This window comes from Xenopus tropicalis, chromosome 5 (assembly GCF_000004195.4).
Source record: "Xenopus tropicalis strain Nigerian chromosome 5, UCB_Xtro_10.0, whole genome shotgun sequence".
Taxonomy (NCBI): domain Eukaryota; kingdom Metazoa; phylum Chordata; class Amphibia; order Anura; family Pipidae; genus Xenopus; species Xenopus tropicalis.
This window is the reverse complement of record NC_030681.2, coordinates 56,822,013-56,845,427: the sequence shown is the minus strand read 5'-3', so window position 1 is coordinate 56,845,427 and position 23,415 is coordinate 56,822,013. Positions and strand designations below refer to the sequence as shown.

At 41.3% G+C, this 23,415-nt stretch overlaps 2 protein-coding genes across 4 annotated transcripts in view; one reads left to right on the top strand and one right to left on the bottom strand.

Annotated features, from left to right (window-relative positions):
* The window catches only part of tcp10l2 (t-complex 10 like 2), a 48,810-nt gene extending 35,677 nt beyond the window's left edge, over positions 1-13,133 (top strand). For both annotated transcript variants that reach the window (XM_031902623.1, XM_012963719.3), the window contains exons 12-19: positions 898-994; positions 1,841-1,944; positions 2,037-2,183; positions 4,745-4,852; positions 5,579-5,719; positions 6,207-6,291; positions 10,133-10,253; positions 11,733-13,133. In XM_031902623.1, coding sequence (XP_031758483.1) covers positions 898-994; positions 1,841-1,944; positions 2,037-2,183; positions 4,745-4,852; positions 5,579-5,719; positions 6,207-6,291; positions 10,133-10,253; positions 11,733-11,922 — 993 coding nt within the window. In that variant the 3' untranslated portion in view covers positions 11,923-13,133. The remainder of the gene's footprint in view (positions 1-897; positions 995-1,840; positions 1,945-2,036; positions 2,184-4,744; positions 4,853-5,578; positions 5,720-6,206; positions 6,292-10,132; positions 10,254-11,732) is intronic.
* Positions 13,134-17,926: 4,793 nt separating this feature from the next.
* On the bottom strand, positions 17,927-22,850 carry LOC116410934. Of its 2 annotated transcripts, XM_031902596.1 has the most exons (3): positions 21,935-22,850; positions 19,514-19,651; positions 17,927-18,674 (listed from the first exon to the last, which is right to left on the bottom strand). In XM_031902596.1, the coding sequence occupies exons 1-3, from the start codon at positions 22,269-22,271 to the stop codon at positions 18,067-18,069; spliced, it is 1,083 nt and encodes a 360-aa protein (XP_031758456.1). In that variant the 5' UTR covers positions 22,272-22,850; the 3' UTR covers positions 17,927-18,066. The 2 variants fall into 2 exon arrangements, with proteins under 2 accessions (XP_031758456.1, XP_031758455.1); XM_031902595.1 differs by having other exon boundaries at positions 17,927-19,651.
* Positions 22,851-23,415: the final 565 nt, after the last annotated feature.

Here is a 23,415-nt window from a genome sequence, read left to right as displayed (position 1 = left end):
ACCAGGGGTGCCCAGACTGTATCACCCTGTGATCTATACTTGTCACCTGGCCTCCATCATGAGATCTACCACGGTTAAAATAGTGCAACTTCAAAAAGAAGTGGCGGGATGTTGTCCCACTGCATTCCACCTCGAGGTCCACCAGAAACTTTAAAGTGATCTACTGGTAGACCACGATCTACCTTTTGGACACCCCTGCTTTACACTATACGATTTAAATACAGTTTTTGCCCTTATGTGCAGGAAGGCCCACTTGCTTGTATAGTAAACAAGGCAACAATATTAACCCTTCCCAAGATAACAACCCTCTGTTCCTGCTTTGTATTTTCACACCCAGGTGTGGAAATCGTAGCTTATGTTACAGTATATTCTACTTTGCAAGTTAATGTACAGCAGTGATCCCCAACCAGTGGCTCCGGGGCAACATGTTGCTCACCAACCCCTCTCAGTGCCCCCAAACCAGGTAGTTATTTTTGAATTCCTGACTTGGGGGGCAAGTTTTGGTTGAATAAAAACAAGATTTACTGCCAAATAAAGCCCCTGTAAGCTGATAGTGTGCATAGAGGCTGTCTAATAGCCAATCTTAGCCCTTATTTGGCACCTCCATGAACTTTTATGGTGCTTGTGTTGCTTTCCAAGTCTTTTTACATTTGCTTGTGGCTCACGAGTAAGAAAGGTTGGGGATCCCTGATGTACAGTAACATTTATTGTGAAAAAAAATCAAGGCCTTATTCTTACAGACTTATGATAAAATGCTATTTATGCAACAATCAGCAAATAGCATGGCAGGGCCTCTGCAATAGCCACCAAAATTGTAATGCTTTAGTGGGAGGAGCCAAATTAGGAATAAAATGCTCATATTTTGCTCAATGATTTGCTAAATTCTCTATGTTTCAGGTTACGGTAGTGTCTGCTGTTTCACATAGGAAATCACCAATCCCTGCCTCACACCTCAGTGTATTTAAGGAATCCAAAATATCTACTCAAATGAAAGGTAAGGAAAAATTCCAATGTACCACACAGGATTTTTGTTCCCCACCAAAAAATAATAAACTGATATAGCACCTGCCCAGCGGCGTAACTTTATGGGGTCAGGCCCTCACGCATAAAAATATTCCGAGGGCCCTGTGCTCTTCCCAGTGTGTACCTTCTGCTGGTCCTTGCCGACTTGCTCTCAGATATGAGAGTGGACTGGCAGGGAGGATTTCTCTACAGCTACAGCAGACACTGCAGTCCAGACCCCCTGTATCTGCTTCCTTTATAGTTACATCACTACATTTGCCGCTTTTGAGTATTACTGGCTCGGAGATGTGGATTAGATATGCAGTCTATTATAACTCAGAGATATACAGGTCTATATATGCTCCATATTTGTAAATTCAGTATAACACTTTGGAAAATAGATGTCTTTAAAGAGTTATTTTCAATTTTATTTTTACATTCAGAAAGGGCTGGAACTAGGGGTAGACATAAGAGGTGGGGGGTTGCTAGGCCCTCTTGTGTACCCCTACTCCAGGCCCTCACTTCACATCCACCCCCCCAGGATGTTGATACAAGGTTCCCTAGGGTGCCTGGCCACATGGCCCAACACTGTTTTCAGATTTGTTTTAATTTTTAGGCAGAACCCCTAAATTTATTTTAGATACTTCTTTTTTCAATTGTAATCACATTTACAAATAAATCATTAAATCAATGGTTATGTGGCATATATTGAAAATTAGTAGTAAGTACTCTATATATATATAGAAATTAATTAAACTAGGGCACCTCTCTATATGACCTTTACTAGGTTAACAATAAGCTTAATTAATCTGATTCTTTAATTTATCATTTACTTTAGGAAGATCATCATCTTATTCTGGCAGTTCGGATGACGCTCCAGTTAGTATTATAAAGAATCAAGAGTTACTGCACTCATCACAAAGCAGAAACTTGGAAAGACAGGTATTTTGGCTTAGCACTGTCAGTTTTTTCCGACTGCTATTTAAATTGCAACCATTCTCTGTGTCGTTACATCTTATAAACATGTCACACAGGAAAGTGAGACTCCAAATATAAGAAAGATGCAAGTGCAGCAGTCCTGGGAAAAGCAAGGAGTTAACACAAACAAAACAAGGAAACGCAGTGTGACTCCTAATGGAAGGAAAACTCCTGTGGACTATACCCAGTGCTCAGAAGTCAAGGTACTCTATGACTGTACACTGTCGTTGTAGTTCAGCATACTAAAACATCTTAGCTAAAACAATTCCTAATTTGATTCTCATTGTAGAGGAAAACAAAAAAATCTCATCTGAAGCTGTCTTCATTCCAGTGACGTAACTATAAAAGGGGCAGACTTTGTGCCCCCAAATTACAATTTATTTCAGTAAGGGGAAAATATTTCTTAATTACTCCAATTTCCCTTACTTATCCATAGTAGTTTATCACAATAAAACTCCCCGTATAATGTAAGAAGGTAACAGTTTTAGTGAAACACTGAAATAAACACATCTTTGAGTCTTTTTGCAGATAGCAACAATTTAAATATATCAAATCACAATTACTTGTCAGCATGCACGTAGGTGGTTATGTACAGTGAGGTTGTGGAATGTCCTTTCTAGTGATGTTATGATGGAAGATTCTGTTATTGCTTTTAAGAGGGGCTTGGATGATTCTCAAACAAATATAGTATAGAAGGCTATAATGATACTAAAATCTACAATTAGTATTGTGTTGGTGGGGTTCGCTTGGAAGGCTTGATAGATTTTGTTTTTTTTCCAACCCAACTTAATTACATAACTTTGCAACATTGGTACAGTAGAACCCAGTTTTACAATCTGCTCCAGTCTTTGGATCTCAAGGTTTTTCCTCATTCTGGCTCCAGTTATCTAAGATGGCCCAACAGTCCCACCATTACAGCTACTGAAATAAAGGTTAAAGTCCTGATTTCTGTCAATGCTGTTGGCCAATTTCACAAGGATCCATAGTTTAACCTTTATTGCAGTAGCAGCAGATGAAAGAATATTTGTTGTAGTGTAGCAAATTTACCAGCAGCCTCTGCTGCCCACAAGGAAAAAACAGGCAACTGGCAGTGTGTGGGAGATGTTATTAGATAAACTCCCTCAGATTAGTACACTGTGCAATGTTAGGAGGAGGGTTAACCTTAGAATAGGGAGAGGGGAAGTGTATAGAAGGAAAGGCAAAGCAAATGAATAGATACGTTCATCAAAAGGATAAGTTGCAAAGGAATTAAAAGGGAATGAAAAATTAGGACAAAATGGCTGAAAGGGGTTAGAAAGGTAAAAGGGACAAAGATTTGTCTCCTGCCTATCCCTAGCTGTGCTCCCTTCTCTTGGTGGGGGTAATGACTCCCTTCCCCCAACTCGACTGAGCATGCGCATACACGCGCGGGGGGGGGGGGTGGTAAATGGTAGCAATTATAGAAATATCAATGTATTGCATTTGGGAGTTATTGTTACATTTACCTCTTCATCCAAGGAACACTGTTATTGTGTTCTAAGTTAGTAAACAAGTAAGCATAGCTTTTTTTCTGCCATATGGTTGGAGCATTTATACAATCCATAAAGCAAATGTAATTTTTAAGATTAGACAGTATGTATGTTTGTTCTTGGGTGGGTGTAGTTTGAGAAGGTGTGGCCAGAATGTGGGCATGGTCTATGAACAATTTCTGACCACACTACCTGTGTCCAGATTTCACTTCCAACAACTGGTAACCTTATTTCAGACTAAAAATGAAAGCTTTAGCTGTGGAGATATGTGTGTATATATTCAGGTATGGGACCAGTTATCCAGAATGCTCGGGACCTAATGTTTTCCGGATTTGGATTTGGATCTCCATAACTTAAGTCTGCTAAAAATCATTGAAATATTGAATAAACCCAATAGGATTGTTTTTCCCCCAATGATTAATTATATCTTAGTTGGGATCAAGTACAAGGTTCTGTTTTATTATTACAGAGAAAAAGGAAATCATTTTATAAAATTAAAATTATTTGCTTATAATGGAGTCTATGGGAAATGGATTTCTGTCATTCGGAACTTTCTGGGTAACGGATTTCTGGCTAAGGGGTTATATACCTCCATACCTGTATATATACGCAAATGTTGATCCAACCCCACATGGAAACTATTTAAGCCAGAATGTTCTATTTGTTCCATTGCTGGGGGAACTCTGAATCCAAAAAAAAAAATAACATTTTAATGATAGTGCTTTTCTGAGCACTTTTGCAATATTACATTTTTTGTATTTTTTAACATTTTCTGAGATAATATTAGGCTAATATTAGGCTTTTGGCTTAATAGGGATTCAATAACTCTAGGATAATGCACAGGGAGAGGTTGGTTTGTTCATTTTTTTAATTTAAGTTAATTAAATAATTTTTTTTTTTTTAAGTTTTTTTTTCAAGATCATGATTTTTTTACTTTGCTCATTAGCATATTTATAAAAAACCTCTATCCAGAAAAACTTAATCCCCTTAACATGCTAAAAAAACAATTGCAACAAAAATTGCTTGTTTTATTAATTTTAACTGCAGAGAACTGTACCATGGCATTCTAAAAAGCTCTCCCCCCATGCAGGTGGCATAGTGCTTGTGAGTTTCCACCAACTGGAGTGCGGGCTCTGGTCAATGCAATGCATTGTGTAACATTAGCCTTATTCTGGTTAATTTATACAGCTACTTAAACCTGTATTATGTAAAAATATATTTTATGACATTTTGTTAACTTTTTGGTGTTTGTTTAGAGCTCTAAACCACGGTCCATATTATCCAGAAAATCATCTATACATGTGGGAAACAAAAGTAGTGAAGATGAGAGTATCCAGGAAGAAACACAGTATCCTGATGGCAAGGTAAGACATCTTGCAAGACAAAAAAACATTTAATATTTCTGAAAACTTTTGACCACCAGCCATGGCAGCCACAAAATGCATGGCACATTCTACTACTGTATCTATAGCAGATAGGAATACAATTATTAACAGACTTTAATGTAAATAATAGTATTTGTTTATGGAGCTTTACCATTTATAAATTAAAACTGTTATTACTACTTACCTGCTCCTGTACTTTACTCAGGAGTGCCCCAAACTTTAGTGATGGGGGGGTATACTTCTGCAACATCACTGTCTATTAATTGTACTCATTTATGATAATACATATGGCTATAATTAATGATTTCCAGTTTTTAAAAATGATTTCCTCTTTCTCTGTAGTAATAAAACAGTACCTTGTACTTGTTCCAAACAAGATATAATTAAGCCTTACTCTTTCTGTAGTAGAGAGCATTATCTCTTTAACTCCTTATTTTTGGAGTATTCCTAGTTTATTTTCCACAAAAAAACTGGCCTGATATTCTCAGGAGAATTTATTGCCAAATGTATTGCCAGACAAGAGAATCCAAATAACTGAGAAGTAAAATAATAATCAGAAATAAATGTCTAGATATGTCTGTGTTTTTGAAGTAAAAATTAACAAAAAGTATATACTGAAATATGAATTAATTGGGGGCTTCTCTGTATAGCACATTTTAGTTTTACATCTACTTAGTAAATATGTGGTTTAACTTTTACTTCTAGGTGGAGCAGTTGCTGTCAGATGGACGTACAGTCATTAGTTTTTCTAATGGAACTAAAAAGGAAATTAGTGCTGATGGAAAAGCTACAACCGTATTGTTCTTTAATGGAGATGTTAAGAAAATGATGCCAGATCAAAGTGTAGTATGTATTATTGATTGCTTAATTTATACTTAAAGTGAGGGCTCTTTTCTTGGGGCTGTTTAGGATCATCATTGTCCTCTTTAATATAGTGATGTCATTACTCCTACACTAGACAATAGGAAACTATTTAAGCTTGTCAAGCTTGTTATATTTAAGCTAAATCCAGAAAAATTATTTTATGTAATATTGCACATAGTACTTATCTGAGCACTTTTTGTTTTTTGTATTTTTAGACTGCTAACATCAGGCTTTTGGCTCAACTAAGATTCAATAAAGCTAGGGTTAACCAAATACAGGAAGTGCTTAAACAGAATGCGTTATACTGCATTCATAAATGACACTTCATGTTTTCAAAAGTAGATTCAGTTTTATGTGCTTTGAGGTTCAGCTTTTCCTTTAGGAAGATTTTACATGATTATTGCTTGATTAACTTTTAAAGCATGATTTGATATAAAGGAATACATGTAACTGTATTTATATATTTTAGGTGTATTATTATGCAGAGGCACAAACAACTCATACATCATACCCTAGTGGTCTGGAAGTTCTACAGTTTCCTAATAAACAAATAGGTATGTCTTCTGGATTTAGAAAATTTGTATACCTGTTTTAGTAAACTACACACAAGAGTTATCCTGCACAATATTCTGTCAGCTTGTTATGCGTGGAGATGAGAAGTACAATGCTAAAGGAGAAGGAAGGGTTAAAACTAAGTAAGCTTTATCAGAAAGGTCTATGTAAATACACCAATGTGTACTCACAGTAATGCTGCTCTAAGTCCTTTAATTCTATTGTGCAGCTATTCTGTATCAGATTTCCTTCTCTCAGCTCAAACTTTCTAGGTACAGGCGAGCCTGCACAGCTTGCTCCTCTCTCTTGCTCTCCCCTCCCTTCCCTGCTGTAATCTGAGCCCACAGCTACTATCCAGAGACAAAAAGTAGGATGTGAGGAAAGTTATGTCACACTAAGCTAATATAGTACCGTTCACTTTCGCATTAAAACCTTAGTGGGTTCAAATAAACACTGTGCTGTATTACAGAAATAAAAAGGAATGTTTGGTTGATATACAGTGGCTTGTAAAAGTATTCGGCCCACTTGAACTTTTCCACATTTTGTCACATTACAGCCACAAACATGAATCAATTTTATTGGAATTCCACATGAAAGACCAATACAAAGTGGTGTACACGTGAGAAGTGGAATGAAAATCATACATGATTCCAAACATTTTTTTACAAATAAATAACTGCAAAGTGGGGTGTGCGCAAAATACCATAAAGTCGTGATGGCAACGAAAAAGTCGCGACAAATACGAAAAATCGCAACGGCGATGAAAAAGTCGCAAAATTTTCATTTCCAATACGATTTTTTTCCTTTCGGGATTCGGATTCGTGGATTAGTAAATCTGCCCCTAGGTATTGATTATAGACTAAAAATACCTTGACTCAGTATATAAAAACTTAGTGTAATGTGTTGTTCCTACTAAAAGTGAACACAGAAGGGTATGGGATTTTACTATCGCCAATAAGACGTGATGGGTAATTTACTTAAGAACAATCTGCTGGCCTCTCCACATATGCCGCTCCCTTTAGCATCACTCAGCTGTTCTCGAAGTGTGTCACTCGCTTGCTCTAGTAATACGGGTGCCTGCTACAGACAAGATTCAATGTATCACGCGCTCTTGTGCTTTCTCAAGAATAATCATTAGAGTCTAGTTGCCTCCTATATACCTGTTCCAAGGGCCCAATCAAATCAACTCTGCCTTACCCTACATAGTAACATAGTAAGTTGGGTTGAAAAAAGACATACGTCCATCAAGTTCAACCATAATGCCTACTGTATATATAACCTGCCTAACTACTAGTTGATCCAGAGGAAGGCAAAAAACCCCATCTGAAGCCTCTCTAATTTGCTGCAGAGGGGAAAAAATTCCTTCCTGACTCCGATTGACCAAGATGGCAATCGGACCAGTCCCTGGATCAACTTGCACTGAGAGCTATCTCCCATAACCCTGTATTCCCTCACTTGTACTGAGAGCTATCTCCCATACCCCTGTATTCATTCACTTGTACTGAGAGCTATCTCCCATAACCCTGTATTCCCTCACTTGTACTGAGAGCTATCTCCCATACCCCTGTATTCCCTCACTTGTACTGAGAGCTATCTCCCATAACCCTGTATTCCCTCACTTGCTAAGAATCCATCCAGCCCCTTCTTAAAGTTATATAATGTATCAGCCAGCACGACTGATTCGGGGAGGGAATTCCAGAACTTCACAGCTCTCACTGTAAAAAATCCTTTCCGAATATTTAAATGGAACCTCCCTTCTTCTAAACAGAGTGGGTGCCCTCGTGTCCGTTGGAAGGACCTACTGGTAAATAAAACATTAGAAAGGTTATTATATGCTCCCCTTATATATTTATACATAGTCATCATGTCACCTCTTAAGCGCCTCTTCTCCAGTGTAAACAGACCCAACTTGGCCAGTCTTTCTTCATAACTGAGACTTTCCATACCCTTTACCAACTTAGTTGCCCTTCTCTGGACCCTCTCTAACTCAATAATGTCCCGTTTGAGCACTGGAGACCAAAACTGAACAGCATATTCTAGATGGGGCCTTAGCAGCGCTCTGTAAAGGGGAAGAATAACCCCCTCCTCCTGTGAATCTATACCCCTTTTAATACAGCTCAAAACCTTGTTTGCCCTTGCAGCTGCTGCCTGGCATTGCTTGCTACAGCCAAGTTTATTATCTACAAGGACTCCAAGGTCCTTCTCCATTATGGATTTTCCTAGTGCAGTCCCATTAAGGGTATACGGGGCTTGCATATTTTTACATCCCAGGTGCATGACATTACATTTATCACATTTATCACATTAAATCTCATCTGCCACTTAGCTCCCCAGATTGCCAGTTGGTCAAGATCCTGCTGCAGGGATGTCACATCCTGGATAGAATTGACTGGTCTGCAGAGTTTTGTGTCATCTGCAAACACTGATAAACTGATGACAATTCACGAAATTTGTAATGGCAATGAAAAAGTCGCGACAATTCACAAAAGTCATAATGGCTATGAAAAAGTCACGACAATTCACGAAAGTCGTACTGGCTATGAAAAAGACGCGACAATTCGCGCAAGTCGTAACGGCTACGAAAAAGTCGCAAAAAATACGAAAAAGTCGCAAAATGTTTGTTTTCCAATCCAAATTTTTCCCATTCGTGGATTAGTAAATCAGCCCCAAAGTTTTATATACAGATTTAAGGTATGTTTATTATATACTCAATATCTAGTGAACAACATTGGAGTGGAAGAGATTGCTTAGTTATACTATTTGTACAATTACATCTCTATATACCCTCTGATCTAATTATGATTAACCTACCTAAATGATTGACATGTCCCCTTTGCAAGGTTGGGATTGGAATATATCAACCAAACCTGGCTTTTAAATACAGCACAGTGTTTTATTATGTGAAAGTGAATGGTACTAATAATAATAAAAAGCAATTTATATCACATCATGTGGTGTAGTTTGTGGAAAAGCACTAACGGGTTTAATTTGTTTTAACTGTGGGACTCATTTGTAGGACAGCTGCTTTTGAAATAGCACAGTACAGGTTTGTTAAAAGGTTTTGTAATTGGTGACTGTTGGTGCAGATTTTGGCATCTTTACATCAAGCTAATTTGGCAGCTGCTATCTTAAAAAGAAAGAGGGCTGTTTACTCAGGAATAGCAAAGCATTCTACAGAATGAATACAGCATTCTAGCTTTCCCTGTTGTGGCTAATCTATTGGGGCCCCTGCGGTCCATGCAACCTCCTCCCCCTTGATTGCACATACATTATACTTATCTTAGGTGCAAACTCAGGGCAGAGTGCCGGCAAGAATTGGGTCTGGGTTGGCGGGACCCACAAGACTTGGGGCATACTATGTTTTTCCTGGAGCCCTGCCAGCCCAGTTTGACAGTGATTTTTTACAGACAAAAACCAAATCCTTCAAAAATAAAGTATTATTTGCTTAAATAGGAAACTATTGGAAATGGCATTGCCATATTACAGACCTCTGTGGTTAAAGAGTGTCTGGAAAATAGATCCCATACATATTTACTCAGGCCCGGATTTGTGGAAAGGCCACAAAGGCCTGGGCCTAGGGTGGCACAAATTTGGGGGCGGCATGCCCCGCCACACCAAAATGTTAAACTTTTTCTCCCATATGGAGCAAAGGGGACCTCTCCCCCACTGCTCCGTGTGCGAGTGTAAAGCCCCGTGCATGCGCGATCGCAAATGGGGGGGGGGGGGGCGACGGACAGGGGACAGGCTGGGGGCGCCCGGATTACAAATATGGTGCTGTATTTACTGACTAATCCACTTTTTTATTTTAGATTTAATAATTTTTCTGTTTTGTATTTTATTAAGAAAAACACCATCCTGAAGGTGTGAAAGAAATTATATTTCCAGATCGGACCATAAAACTTCTTTACAAGGATGGACGTGAAGAAACAACTTTTCCAGATGGAACAATTGTCAAATTAGAAACGTTAGTTTTTACTTTGGAATCTCTCTGATTTGAACTATTCATTTCTAATATATAAAGATTATACATGTTTAATTACTGATAATTTGTGTATTTTTATATAGATGAATTTAGTAACATATTGTTAAGATGCTGGAATAGGAACCAGATTTAAGGTTTTAGCAAAGAACCTTTTATCTCAGAATTATAGCAAATAATTTAAACAAAGTGAACTGTTGTCACATTATCACCAATTTAATTATAATACCTTTTATTTAGATTGAGTATTGTAGTATTTAGATTAAAGGACATGTAAAGCCAACATTTGGCTACAATGTATATCAGTTGGGCACGTCTCCCCCACCCAAATGCATCATTTGTACTGCATATATCCCCTTGGCTTGCCCTCACCATCACATTTTCCTAAAGCAAATAGCAGCTTTCACCCAGTGGCCATTTTTCCTCTGATACATAATCAGATACATTTAAATCTGCAAACAGCATACACACAGAGAGACCCTTATTCAGCATACATTTCATCAATAATACAGGCTCACAAAGGCACAACTGTCTGCTGTCTGAACAAAAGTTCTGCTTTGTTTGAGCACTGTAATGGTAAAGCTGAGCTCAGGAGAAAAAAATTGAAGCAGAGAGCTAGAGCTGAGTTTCTATGGGAACCAGCAGTGCCATCTCATTACTGGCTGCTAGATTGGGGGGCGTGTTTAGTAATCTGAGTTTAGAACAACTGAGCATGCCCACAAGCCAACAGCCAATGCAAATTCCTGAGGAAGGGGCCGAGTGGGTTACAGGAGGAGAAAGAAATCTAAGTGATTAAGGGGATGCTGCAGCCTTACTATTAACCACTGCACAACCAGAGTGGCAGGTATTGAAAGATTTCAAAGAGGCTGTTCACTGATTACATTTTTGTGTGTGGGGTTTACATGTCCTTTAAGTAGTGTTTTGAGTTTTTTTTCCTTCTAATCGGAGGCTCTGACTTCATATATTTATGTATATTATTTATATGTGTTGTATTACTAATCTAGTGCTATTTCTGCCATTATAAAGATGCACCTGATAACTTTGAGTATAAGGATATTAGAAGTCAGGCCTAGGCTGAGTGCTTTTACATAGGTAACAGAACTCATATTTTACAACAGGTAAAATGCATATTGCTATTGCAATGTTTCAAAATAATGCCTACGCAGTTGTAGACTTTCTTGGCCTTTCTCACAAAATTCTGTAGTGTAACTTCACAATGTATACTTTGCCAACAGATGATATATGTGCATTCTTCCTGTTACAGAAGGTTCCCCCGCCTTTACTGGCTTACTTTTTAGACTTTCTTATATAAACGAATCTAATAATGTATCAGTCCTTTCTATCTCTCGGTCCTTGTATATTCTTTATCTTTTCTTTTGAGTCCTATAATTTTATGCATGAACTCGAAAAATACAATGATGATAATTGTCTAAAAGTAAAAACCATATTCTGTTTGTAATGCAGGAATGGAATGAAAACTGTTATATTTCACAATGGACAGAAAGAGATTCATACTGCTCAGTTTAAAAGGAGAGAATATCCAGATGGGACTATAAAAACTGTGTATTCTAATGGTCGACAAGAGACAAAATATTCCTCTGGACGTGTTCGGATAAAAGACCAACAAGGAAATATTATTCTTGATAAAAAATAATGTTATTGTGCAGTTGTGTAACTAAATTTGTGTTGTATCTGAAATATTTCCCATACAACTCGAAATATAGCATATATCTTTTGGCTTTGGAATACATTTTCCAGAAACATTGAAATATAGTATAGATACTTTTGACAACATTGCCACTATAACGAAATATTAATTTTAACTTTTAAGAGCAACGGCAGTTAAATTTAGGGCAATGTTATCTGGCATTTGAACCTGCTGGTTTGACTGATCAACATCATAGCATTAGTGAACTGTTGCCATACCTCAGTGCTGCACAGACAAACACGGATCATGTATATACAGAATTTTTAAAAAAATGATTCATGTGCCTACTCATCACTACATACTATAAGTAGGGGGTGCCCAAAATGTAAAATAGGATCTACTGGTAGCTCTTGTACTTGTGACCAGTAGATTAGAAAAGCAGCCATATCCCCATATATTTATTTAGATGATAATTCTAGGGACTTATTTTATCCAGATTTTTTTTTTTTAAACTGACAATGTGCAAATAAAGCAGGAATATAACTGGGCACCGGTAAAACTGAAACCTCGGCCTTCAACAATAATGACAATTTAATTATTTATTCTCTTTTCAGTTTTGTTACATATTTTTCACTTTAAAACTTGTGTCTGGGAGTCCGAGTACTGGCATTGCCATATAAAAGTGTGTCATACCTATGAGACTTAGATAGCGCTGAGGATATTATTGATACATATTTGTACTGTCCTGGATGGCAGATACAGATGTCAGCTTGACATTTAAGCCTTGTATAGGGAGGGAACATTAAAATTGAACAATAAAAGAAAGTGTTTACTGAACATTTTATTATGATACAGAAATACTTAATTTGAAGAAATAATTTCTACATAGATTTTATATTTAAATAAACATTTATATCCTTTATATGCATCATACTTGTTTACCGCCAAAATTCAAATTCATGGTAGTTTTAATGTTAAACCATTTTTTATATATATTTTTTATTATTCTGCTATGTTTTGTTTCATCTTAGAGATTTTGTGGATGGCTTTGCTAAGCTAAAATCATTATGTCATGGATAAATGTATTGTATGATCATTTATTTTGACACAAGGCATTTGTAATACAGTCTCAATGTGTGTGGTTTTATAATGCATTACAAAGTGATTTGAGTTCCAAAAGTTGTATGTACTATAGAAATATGGAACTTGAAAATGTATACCATTGTGTCTGGTTCTTTTATGAATTCTTAAGAAAAACATAATAATAATTTATGTACAGGCATGCAACCTAATTTGCAGGTGCAAATTATCCAGAAAACCCAGGCATACAACAAAATCATATACCAAAGTGTTCTACTTAATGAAATAATTCATTTTATGCCACTTTGCTTTTGCCCCGTAATAAGGTAATCATTTTAGCTTTAACAATATGTTGGGTTTTTTTCAAGGCAACCTATAGAAGAACTAAAGCTTAACTAAAGAAGTAGGCCAGAAATGTTTCAAAATATTCCAGAATTTTTATGTAAATCCACTTCTGCAGAAATAAATAATCTTCTAATGGGGTTATGTAATATATGGCACTAAATTTGTCCAGGAGCAGTAACCCATAGCAACCAAACAGCAGGTAGCATTTACTGGTCACCGGTTTAAAAAAACAAAACAACTTATTGGTTGCTATGAGTTACTGCTCCTGGACGAATTTAGTACCTTTTATTACATATGGGAGTAATGTCTAAAAAATGCAAAAAAAAAATATTTTTCTTAATAAACTGACTGAAATCAGAAACACACTTTTTTAATGCTCAAAAATGCAGCTGATTTTAAAAGGTCTCCCAAATGCCACTATACCAAATATGAATATTTACGGCGATTTCAAAAACTTTCAACAGCACACTACTAAATTTCCAAACCACTGCTTCAGAAATCTGTATATTTTGGATTTCAAGGCCAAAAATTTAACTAACAGTAGGTTTACCACAGGAAACAATACATTTTTGTAAACCAAACATTCTGACAAATCCAATATAGTTAAATGTATCTTTCAGCCCCAAACTACCAAACTGTAAAGCCTTCCTAAAGTTACCAGTTTGTTTATAAATTTCTGAAATTTGAAAAATCACAACAAAGCTTCCATTTTACAGATTGCCCATTGTCATGGGTTAAAGAAACAGTAACACCAAAAAATGAAAGTGTATAAAAGTAACTAAAATATAATGTGCTGCTACCCTGCACTGGTAAAAGTTGTGTGTTTACTTCAGAAAGTCTACTATAATTTATATAAATAAGCTGCTATGTAGCCATGGAGGCAGCCATTTGAAGGAGAAAAGGCACAGGCACATAGCAGATAACAGATAAAACACTATTGTATTCTACAGAACTTGTCTGTTATCTGCTATGTAACCTGTGCCTTTTCTCCTTTTTTCCAGCTTGAATGGCTGCCCCCGGGGCTACACAGCAGCTTAATATATAAACTATAGTAGTGTTACTGTAGCAAACACACCAGTTTTACCAGTGCAGGGCAACAGTGCATTATATTTTTATTACTTTAAAGCTCTTTAATTTTTTGGTGTTACTGTTCCTTTAACCTAAGTATGTTGCATGTATAGTCCCCCAAAAAAACATATGACCCCATATGTTCTATAATTTCTGTAATTTCAGTTACTGCAAAAACAACACATTTACTACAATGTATGTGGGGTATAGCCACAAAAAAGTAAGTTCACAACAGAAAGCCATACAGTTTTGGAAATTATTAATTCCCCTGAATCTTAAAGGGGTAAATATGTTGTTCTACTACACACTAAACATTACATTTCCACAATTTACATGTATGTAGGATGAAGCCACACAAAATGAATTCAAATGAGAAATCTATATATTTTTGCAAAGTACACATTCTCCCAAACCGCAAAGATTTCCTATATGTAGAGATTTTAATAAAATTATTGGAATCACCTCAAAGCTTCTATGTTGCAGCATCTCCTACATATTAGAAGTATCAAGTTAAAACAATCTAAATATGAATGCAAGGGCTCTATTGAATAATCTAATGTAGTATGCTTAGGTTTACCCAAGCATTTGGCATGAAGGGGACCCAAAATATATATTGTGCATGCTACTTTCAAGGTTTACATATCACCTAATTTAAAAACACACTACCTTTTTCATATGTGATGAAAAAGTACGCTGACCCCTGAAAACCATATATGTTTTGGAAGTACACACAACTGATTCGGTAGTGTCATAAGTTGTCAGAATAGCTGATACAATAGTCACGCTACTAAATAAACAGGTAAAAGGTGAAATTAGTTAAAAACAGGTTTTAGAAAAAAAAAACTTTTTGTGAGTGTTTGTTTATGCATGTGTGTGCACTTCTAAAAGTTGTATGACTTGTGTAAACACATGTAAGTGTTGGCAACCAAAGCTGGACAAAGGTAGTGGGCCGTGACATAATGGGTGGGGCCATGATGTCAGTGAGCAGACTGGTGATATGTAAGGTTGGCTATCAGGGATAGTGTTAGGAAAAGGATTCTGTGAAGAATAGGCAGAGGGCGCTAGAGAGGAGATGGAAAGGTTAAGTTTTTAAAGGAACAGTAACATTATAAAATTAAAGTGTTTTAAAGTAATTAAAATATAATGTGCTGTTGCTCTGCAAAAAAACTGGTGTTTTTGCTACACAAAAGCTACTATATAAATAAGCTGCTGTGTAGCCATGGGGGCAGCCATTCAAGCTGGAAAAAAGTAACCTGTGCCTTTTCTCCTTTGAATGGCTGCCCCCATGGCTACACAGCAGCTAACTTATATAAACTATAGTAGTCTTTCTGAGGCAAACACACCAGTTGTAGCAATGCAGGGCAACAGTACATTATATTGTTATTACTTTTATACACTTTCTTTTTTTGGTGTTACTGTTCCTTTAAGGCAGGGGCTGTTAAAGTATTAACAAGAACAGGACAGAGAAATTGTAGAATGGATGAAGTAGGGCAGAAGTGTGAAATAAAAAAACAATAAAAAGTGTTTGTAAGAGTGTAAATAAGGACCACTTACCATTTTTGGAAAAGGATGGAGAGTGTCATCACTTTAGGGGTTCTGGAGGTTGCCTTCTGCAGCAGGAAGTAAGTGGGCGGCACTGGGGGGGAAAGGGGAGCATTCCAAAAAGCAGAGATGCAATCAGTTTGTATCTGCTTCTTGATTGCATGAACATTACACTGGGTACACTGTGTAAACGTCACTGATGATGTGACAGAGGGAAAATGGCCGCTGAGTGAAAACTTTTAGAAAATGTGACAGTGCTGATAAATGCATGCAGCACAAATGATGGTGTTTGGGTGGGGGAGATGTGCCTAACATATACATGGTAGGAAAATGTAAGGTTTACGTGTCCTTAAAGTCCATTTACTTACAAGTGGTGCTACTGAAGGGGAGATGGTAGAAAACTGTGTGCTGCCTTCTTCTACACCATGAGCTACAAAGTGGAGTCTGAACTTCCACAAGGCACATGTTGGGAGTATAGTAGCCAGATGGGTTCAAATATAGTATTGAAAATGCTTTTGTGCAGATGCACCAGATGGCCAAAGGAGTGCAGGTACAGAACCATTATCCAGAATGCTCAGGACCAAGGGTATTCCGGATTAGGGGTCTTTCCATAATTTGAATCTCCATACCTTAAAGAAGTAGGAAAGGCTAATAAAGAGTTAATCTCAAGCTGCAAGCATAAGTGCCCTTAAGTCTCCCCATATTTCTCCCCTTCAGATGATCAGAAGCCTGATAGGAAAACAAAATGCTGAGCTCTGTAAAGAAAGTGAAATTCTTCTACTCTTTATTGTGTTTGGTATTTTTAGGACTATAGTTATCAGAGGGTAAAAATAAGAGCTTACCCTTAGATTATTATATCCCTAAAAACCTATACAAGTGAAATGTTAGCAGCTGAATTTTACTTTGTGGCTAAGTCTAGTTTCACAATTTGATAAATATACTGCTAGAGGAAGTGGGCCCTGGCACCCAGAAGCACATTATATCCAGTGAGACACAGCCTCCTGACACCTCAAACACAGTACAGTAAGAGTTAGAGCATCCTGCAACCAAAAACATAATAAACTCTATACCTTACAATATGGACAGTGACAGGCGGGCATAATTGGAACATCACTGGCACCTGGAACATAGGAGTTCCATCATCATAGAGACTGCGGAGATTCGTTCCCTCCCTTAGAAAACCTTCTCCCCCAATGTAAACACTTGACACAGAAAGGAGTACACTGACACCATGATTCCTTTTTTGTGGGTAGGGTTCGGCCACAGCTTTATTAAAGAGATACAACCGAAAATAGTCCTTGCCATGTATTACAAAACTTTCCCAACTTCACCAACAACTTATTTGTTATTATAACGGATGCCGGCCACTGCAAACGCAGTGGGCATGTGAAAAACACCAAACCAACCGGACTTAAATGGCCAAGGACTATCCCCGCCTTTGCTGTGACATACGACAATGTACGATCATATAGCAGATAAACATATAATAATATATATATATTTTTTTTTTTTTTTTTAAATTAGTACCTGAAAGGCAAAACATAACATGTAAATTAAGTGAAATAACTGGCCTATTGGTTCACTAGTTGGACGCGCTTAAACAGGGCGGGTGGGAGGGAGATGATCCTCCGTGCTGCTGCTACCAGTAAGTGAGACGCTGCAGTGTGAGCTGTGGAGCAAAGGGGAGGGGGGGAGCTGTAGGAGTTTTCTCTTTTTTCCCGCCTGTAACAAGGAGCTGATTAACCCCTTCGTGTACTGGAGGGAATTAGGCCCCTTGCTAAACTCCACAGTCCCTCAGCGCTTTCCTTAGTTACTTCAGCGCTGTCCAGACTGCGGAGATTCATTCCCTCCCTTAGAAAACCTTCTCCCCCAATGTAAACACTTGACACAGAAAGGAGTACACTGACACCATGATTCCTTTTTTGTGGGTAGGGTTCGGCCACAGCTTTATTAAAGAGATGTATTACAAGCCATGTATTACAAAACTTTCCCAACTTCACCAACAACTTATTTGTTATTATAACGGATGCCGGCCACTGCAAACGCAGTGGGCATGTGAAAAACACCAAACCAACCGGACTTAAATGGCCAAGGACTATCCCCGCCAGGAGGAGTTCATGTACCCCTACTTGAACTCCGACCCCCACCCACCAAGAGCCCTAGAGCCCTTTCAATGCCATCCTGCAAACCAGACAAGAAAATATCTTGCCCTATGTCATTGAGGTGTACTCCGTCCTGTGTCATGAACCTATAAGTGTCACCCTCTAGGTGGATGTGCCGCCATGCTACCCATCCTTTATTCCTGACAAAACGGGATATCCTTGTGTTAAGTAGCCTGCGCGCGCGGTCGATCGCATCTAGGTCCCTGGCCCCTCTCCATGTTAGTCTGGGGACAATTTCCGACCACAAAATAATTGGGTTAGTGAACAGTGAAGCGCAGCGCTCTAAGTCTGACTTGATTATCGTTATTAGCTCGGCCACCTTAACCGCGCCTAGGTCGTTGCCCCCTGCATGGATGACCAGCACCAGTGGGCCGTTATAAATTTTACTGAAGGTAAACACTTCTGGTAATACTTGTAGCCACCGCAGGCCGCTAATTCCCTTCCAAACCATGTCAACCCCATGGAAACCGAGGTTCCTGCCTCCTGGACGAATAGCCGCCCGCCTCTCTGCCCGACGGAGGTAGGAATGACCAACCATTAGGATTACTGGCGTATTGGAACCTGGGGAGAGAACTGATTAATTATCAGGTTGGGACGAATATAAGCCGCAAAGCAATTCGACTTCCACCTTCCCACTGATTTTACCGACGACTCGCTAAGGCCTTGTAAGCATGCTTCCGTCGCAGCGCCAATTCTGAAAGAGTGCGTGCCGAACTCCTTTTTTTCCAGACCCAGGTGCTCCAGGCATCTGTTGAACAGGCGGCTAAACTGATAGCGTGTAAGGGGGGAGCTATCCTCGTGTACGAGGAAGTTTGTGCCCGCGCTCCGCAGCGCCGCGAAGGTGCTAATCAGCTGTACTGGGCAAGCATGGCCTTGGATAGCGGAGATGGTCACCCAGCAGCCCCTTCCTAGGACATCAGTTTTTGACCTACCTATCCGGAACCTTATAAATTTTTCGTTTACGATCATGTCTTCCTGCTTAAGTCCGCCCGGCTTTTTGGCGCTCTGGGGGACGAGCTCACTAATGCGAAGGGCCCCAAAGAAAGCAAGGCTGAACGCTGCCCGGAATAGAGCAGTCTCGTATGGAGACTTGCAGATGACCTGAAGTGGGGCTAGCAAGCGCTGTAGCAGCTGGAAATCCACTGGCCTGCGCGTGTCACCCTTCTTCCCCTCTCGCCTCCAACCCTTGAGGGCCTGTGTAATTATGAAGTGCTTAGTGACATCCTGCCAACCTAGAAGCTTAAAGAAAAAGGCCAAGCCGGTGAGGCGCCTTTGCGCGGAAATGGCTGACCCGCCCCTGGCTCGCAGCGCTACTAGGTAGTTAATAGTGCTGTCGCATAGCTGGCGAGTATCCTCGCCGTTACCCTTAGCAAAATGTAACCACTCGCTCCATGCGTTACCATATGCTTGCCACGTTGCTGGGGTGACCGAGGACCTAACCAGGCTCAGCAGTTGTCCTCCACCAGGCGCCATAGGAATGCTGGGCATTTTGCTCCCTCCCGTTCCGTATCCGGCACCAATTCTCTGAAGGTCCCCCACTGAAAACGAGAGAGAGCATCAGCAGCAAAATTTACACGTCCCGGCACGTGCCTGGCGCGGAACCATATATTGAGCTCAAGGCAGCGCAGGACCAGATGTCTTAGCAGAGCAAGTACTGGTAATGAAGAGGAAGTTAGCTTGTTTATTGCAAATACTACGCTCATATTGTCTGTCCAGAAACAGATCTTTTTTCCTGATATTCTATGACCCCAGATTTCCACCGCTACCACTATGGGGAATAATTCCAGCAGAGTCAGGTTTTTGCATAGCCCTACCGGGGCCCAGCTATCGGGCCATTGTTCTGCGCACCAGCTCTGGGCCAGGATGGCTCCGAAACCTGTGGAGCCGGCGGCATCGGTGAATAAACTCAGTTCCTCGTTGGACACTTCGGTGTCCATGAGGCACGTGTGCCCGTTGTATTGTTCTAAAAAGGTTTGCCAGACCCTCAGGTCTTCCCGTAGCTGCTTTGTTATCCTAATAAGGTGGTGGGGCTGCTTAATGCCACATGTGGACAGGGATAGCCTCCGCGAGAAAACCCGTGCTATGGGCATAATGCGACAGGCAAAAACCAACAGACCCAGTAAGGACTGCATGCTGCGGAGCGTTACCTTTTTCGCTACTGTGATCTCGGCTACTGTGCTTTTTAGTCTTTGCAGCTTGTCATCGGGGAGGCGGAAGACTAGTTCCACCGTGTCTATTTCGATGCCCAGAAAGGACAAAATGGTGACCGGACCCTCGGTCTTTTCTCTTGACAAGGGGACTCCAAATTTTTCCATGAAAAATTGGAATGTGCTCAGCAGCAGTTGGCACACGTTGGTGTTTGGGGGGCCTATGAACAGGAAGTCATCCAGGTAGTGTATAACGGAGTTATGCCCGGTTTCGTGCCTCACTACCCATTCTAGGAACGTGCTAAAGCACTCAAAATAGCGGCAAGAAATTGAGCAGCCCATGGGAAGGCACAAATCATAGTAGAACTGGCCTTCGAATTGGCAACCCAGTAGATGGTAGCAGTCGCTGTGAATAGGGAGAAGGCGGAAGGCAGACTCGATATCTGACTTGGCTAGTAGCGCACCCTTTCCTGCCTGTCTCACTAGGGATACCGCCCGGTCAAAGGACACGTATGAGACTGCCGCCGCTTCCTTGCTGATCCCGTCATTTACCGATTTTCCCTTCGGGTGGGAGAGGTGATGGATGAGCCGGAATTTTCCGGGCTCCTTTTTCGGCACGACACCCAAAGGGGAAACACGTAAATTTGGGAAGGGCAGGGATGGGAAAGGGCCGGCCATGCGGCCCAATGCTACTTCGTTCTGCAGTTTAGTTGCCACTATTTCCCAATTCTCCGGGACTGATTTCAGGTTTTCTGCAAAAGTTGGTTGAGAATTTGGTGTGAAGGGGATAAAGAAACCATAAGTAAACCCGTCCCTAATTAACGCGGCTTCCCCCTTCCTGTGGTACTGGTCTAGCCAGGGCGACATCTTTTGGGCGCTCACTGGCGTCCTCGCCGCGAACCAGCGCTGGAGTTTTTGGTGGCACTCTGGTCTTTTTAAAGCATCGCAGGGCCGAATGGGCCCCGCCGCAGAAATTGCATTCGTGCTTGAATTTGCAGTTCCCGAAGAATCTGCAGTGCCCTTCATTGAAGAGCCAGCAGACTCCGGGACGTCTTGTTGCCGCTGCGCCTTGGGACCCGGTAGGGGAAGGCGCAGCGGCACCCTGCTGAAAGGGCGGTTTTGGGGTCATCATGATCCTTAGCCATGCATCAGTGGCTTTCATATCCCACCCCAGCTCTGGTTTGAGAGCAAGTCTGCGTCTAAATTCCTCATCGTAGCGCCACCATGAGGCGCCCCCGTGTGTCCTGTAGGCCCCATAAATGGAATCTAAGTAGATGAATAGCTCTGAGCATTTAGCCGGGTATTTTTGACCTATGATGCAGGCTAGGACCGAGAACGCTTGTAGCCAGTTGCCAAAGGTTTTGGCCACCTTTGGCTTTTTGTAGTCTGATTTGTCAAATCTCCTTTCCTTGTCCACTGTGGGCTGCTCAGGGGAGACGAGGGACCATATATCGACGTACTCGTTCCTCCAAATTTTTTCCCTAGTCTCCCCTGACAGGTGACAGCCCAGTGGGGATACCCCACAGAAATATGTATCCTTCAGTGGGCAAGGAATTGAGATATTGGTGTTAGAGGTGGCGGGGCCTATTTTTTCCATGATGGCTTGCAATGCAGCCAAAATTTCCGTGCCACTACTTGCTTGTTGTCCCCATGCCCTGGCGCATGAAAGCTCACCTGCTGGGTTCCAGTCGTGCTGTGCTTGGTTGTGGCTGGCCGGAACAGGGCATGCAGGTGCTGCTACTGGCTGAGATCTCGGGTTGTACCCAGATGTGTCACGTAGCCTAGGTCTGCCTTGGTGGTAGTCAGTGTCAGCTGGGCTGGGACTGCCATAGTGTAGGGGTGCTCTGGGTGAGGTTGATCGTGTGGAGGCTGCCCTCCGTACGACCGTACTCCTGGTCAGGGTGGTGACCGGTTGGTGGCTGGCCGACACCCCGCTGGCCGAACCAGTGGAATGGTGGCGCCTGCGTGCCCCTGTGTCCAGGGGGGGCCTTGGTGCGGGCGTGCCCGCCATCTGCCGGGTGCGACTTGACTGGTTGAGGGGTTGGGTGTAAAAAACCTGAGGAAAGGCTTCTGAAATATATGATTCAGGTGGGGAGGGGTGGGGGGGGATGTGGGCTGTGTGGAGAAGAAATGGTCTGGTGACAGGCTGGGTGACCTGGAGAAAGCTTCTTCCAGTAGTAGCTCTCCTTCCTCTACCTCCTGTGGGACAGGGGACGTGTGCCTCATGGCTACAAGGGGCCTAGTGCTGCAGTGGGGGATGGGTGTGGAGAAAAGTGGTGTTTGGCTGGCCGGTACACTAGGTTGAGGAGCTGCCTCAGCTGTGGGTGCTACGATGCTTTGGGCCTGGGGTGCTTGGGGAGGCCTGCGTGCGGCCCTCTTCACCTTATTAGAACTGGCGGAGGGCTTTTGTATGGGGGCCGCATTGGTGGCAGTGGCGGGGCCGCGTGACGTCACGCGGGCCCCTGTCCTAACCTCCGTGCGCTGCCTTGCCGGCGCGGCAGTCGGAGGTTGGGAGGCAGCGGCGGAGGTCTTGCGCCGCGTGGGCCTAGGGGGACTGGGGCTCAGGCGGGAGGGAGGGCGGGAGCGGCGAGGCGGGAGCGGCGAGGCGGTCGCCTACAGGCACCGCTCGCCGCTTGCATGCCCTGTACCTGGGTGCCGGCGGAGCCGAGGAGCTGGTGCAGCCAGTCGGCTCCCTCGGCTGCTAGTCTGGCCTGCACCTGCTGGAGGAGCACGTCGCTCATGGCAGAGAGCGGTGATAGGCAGAAGGCAGAAGGCGGCTGGGAGTAGAGAGCAGAGGATCCACAGTGCAGAGATGATCCTCCGTGCTGCTGCTACCAGTAAGTGAGACGCTGCAGTGTGAGCTGTGGAGCAAAGGGGAGGGGGGGAGCTGTAGGAGTTTTCTCTTTTTTCCCGCCTGTAACAAGGAGCTGATTAACCCCTTCATGTACTGGAGGGAATTAGGCCCCTTGCTAAACTCCACAGTCCCTCAGCGCTTTCCTTAGTTACTTCAGCGCTGTCCAAAAGTACAAGGCTTAGTTCTTTTAAACAGGCCTTTGAACTCCAAGGTGACTTCTAATATTCTTTTATTTTACAACAGGGGGTATTATCACTGCCTTCTTTGCGTGTTTGCATTGCCTCTGACAGTATCTGATAGT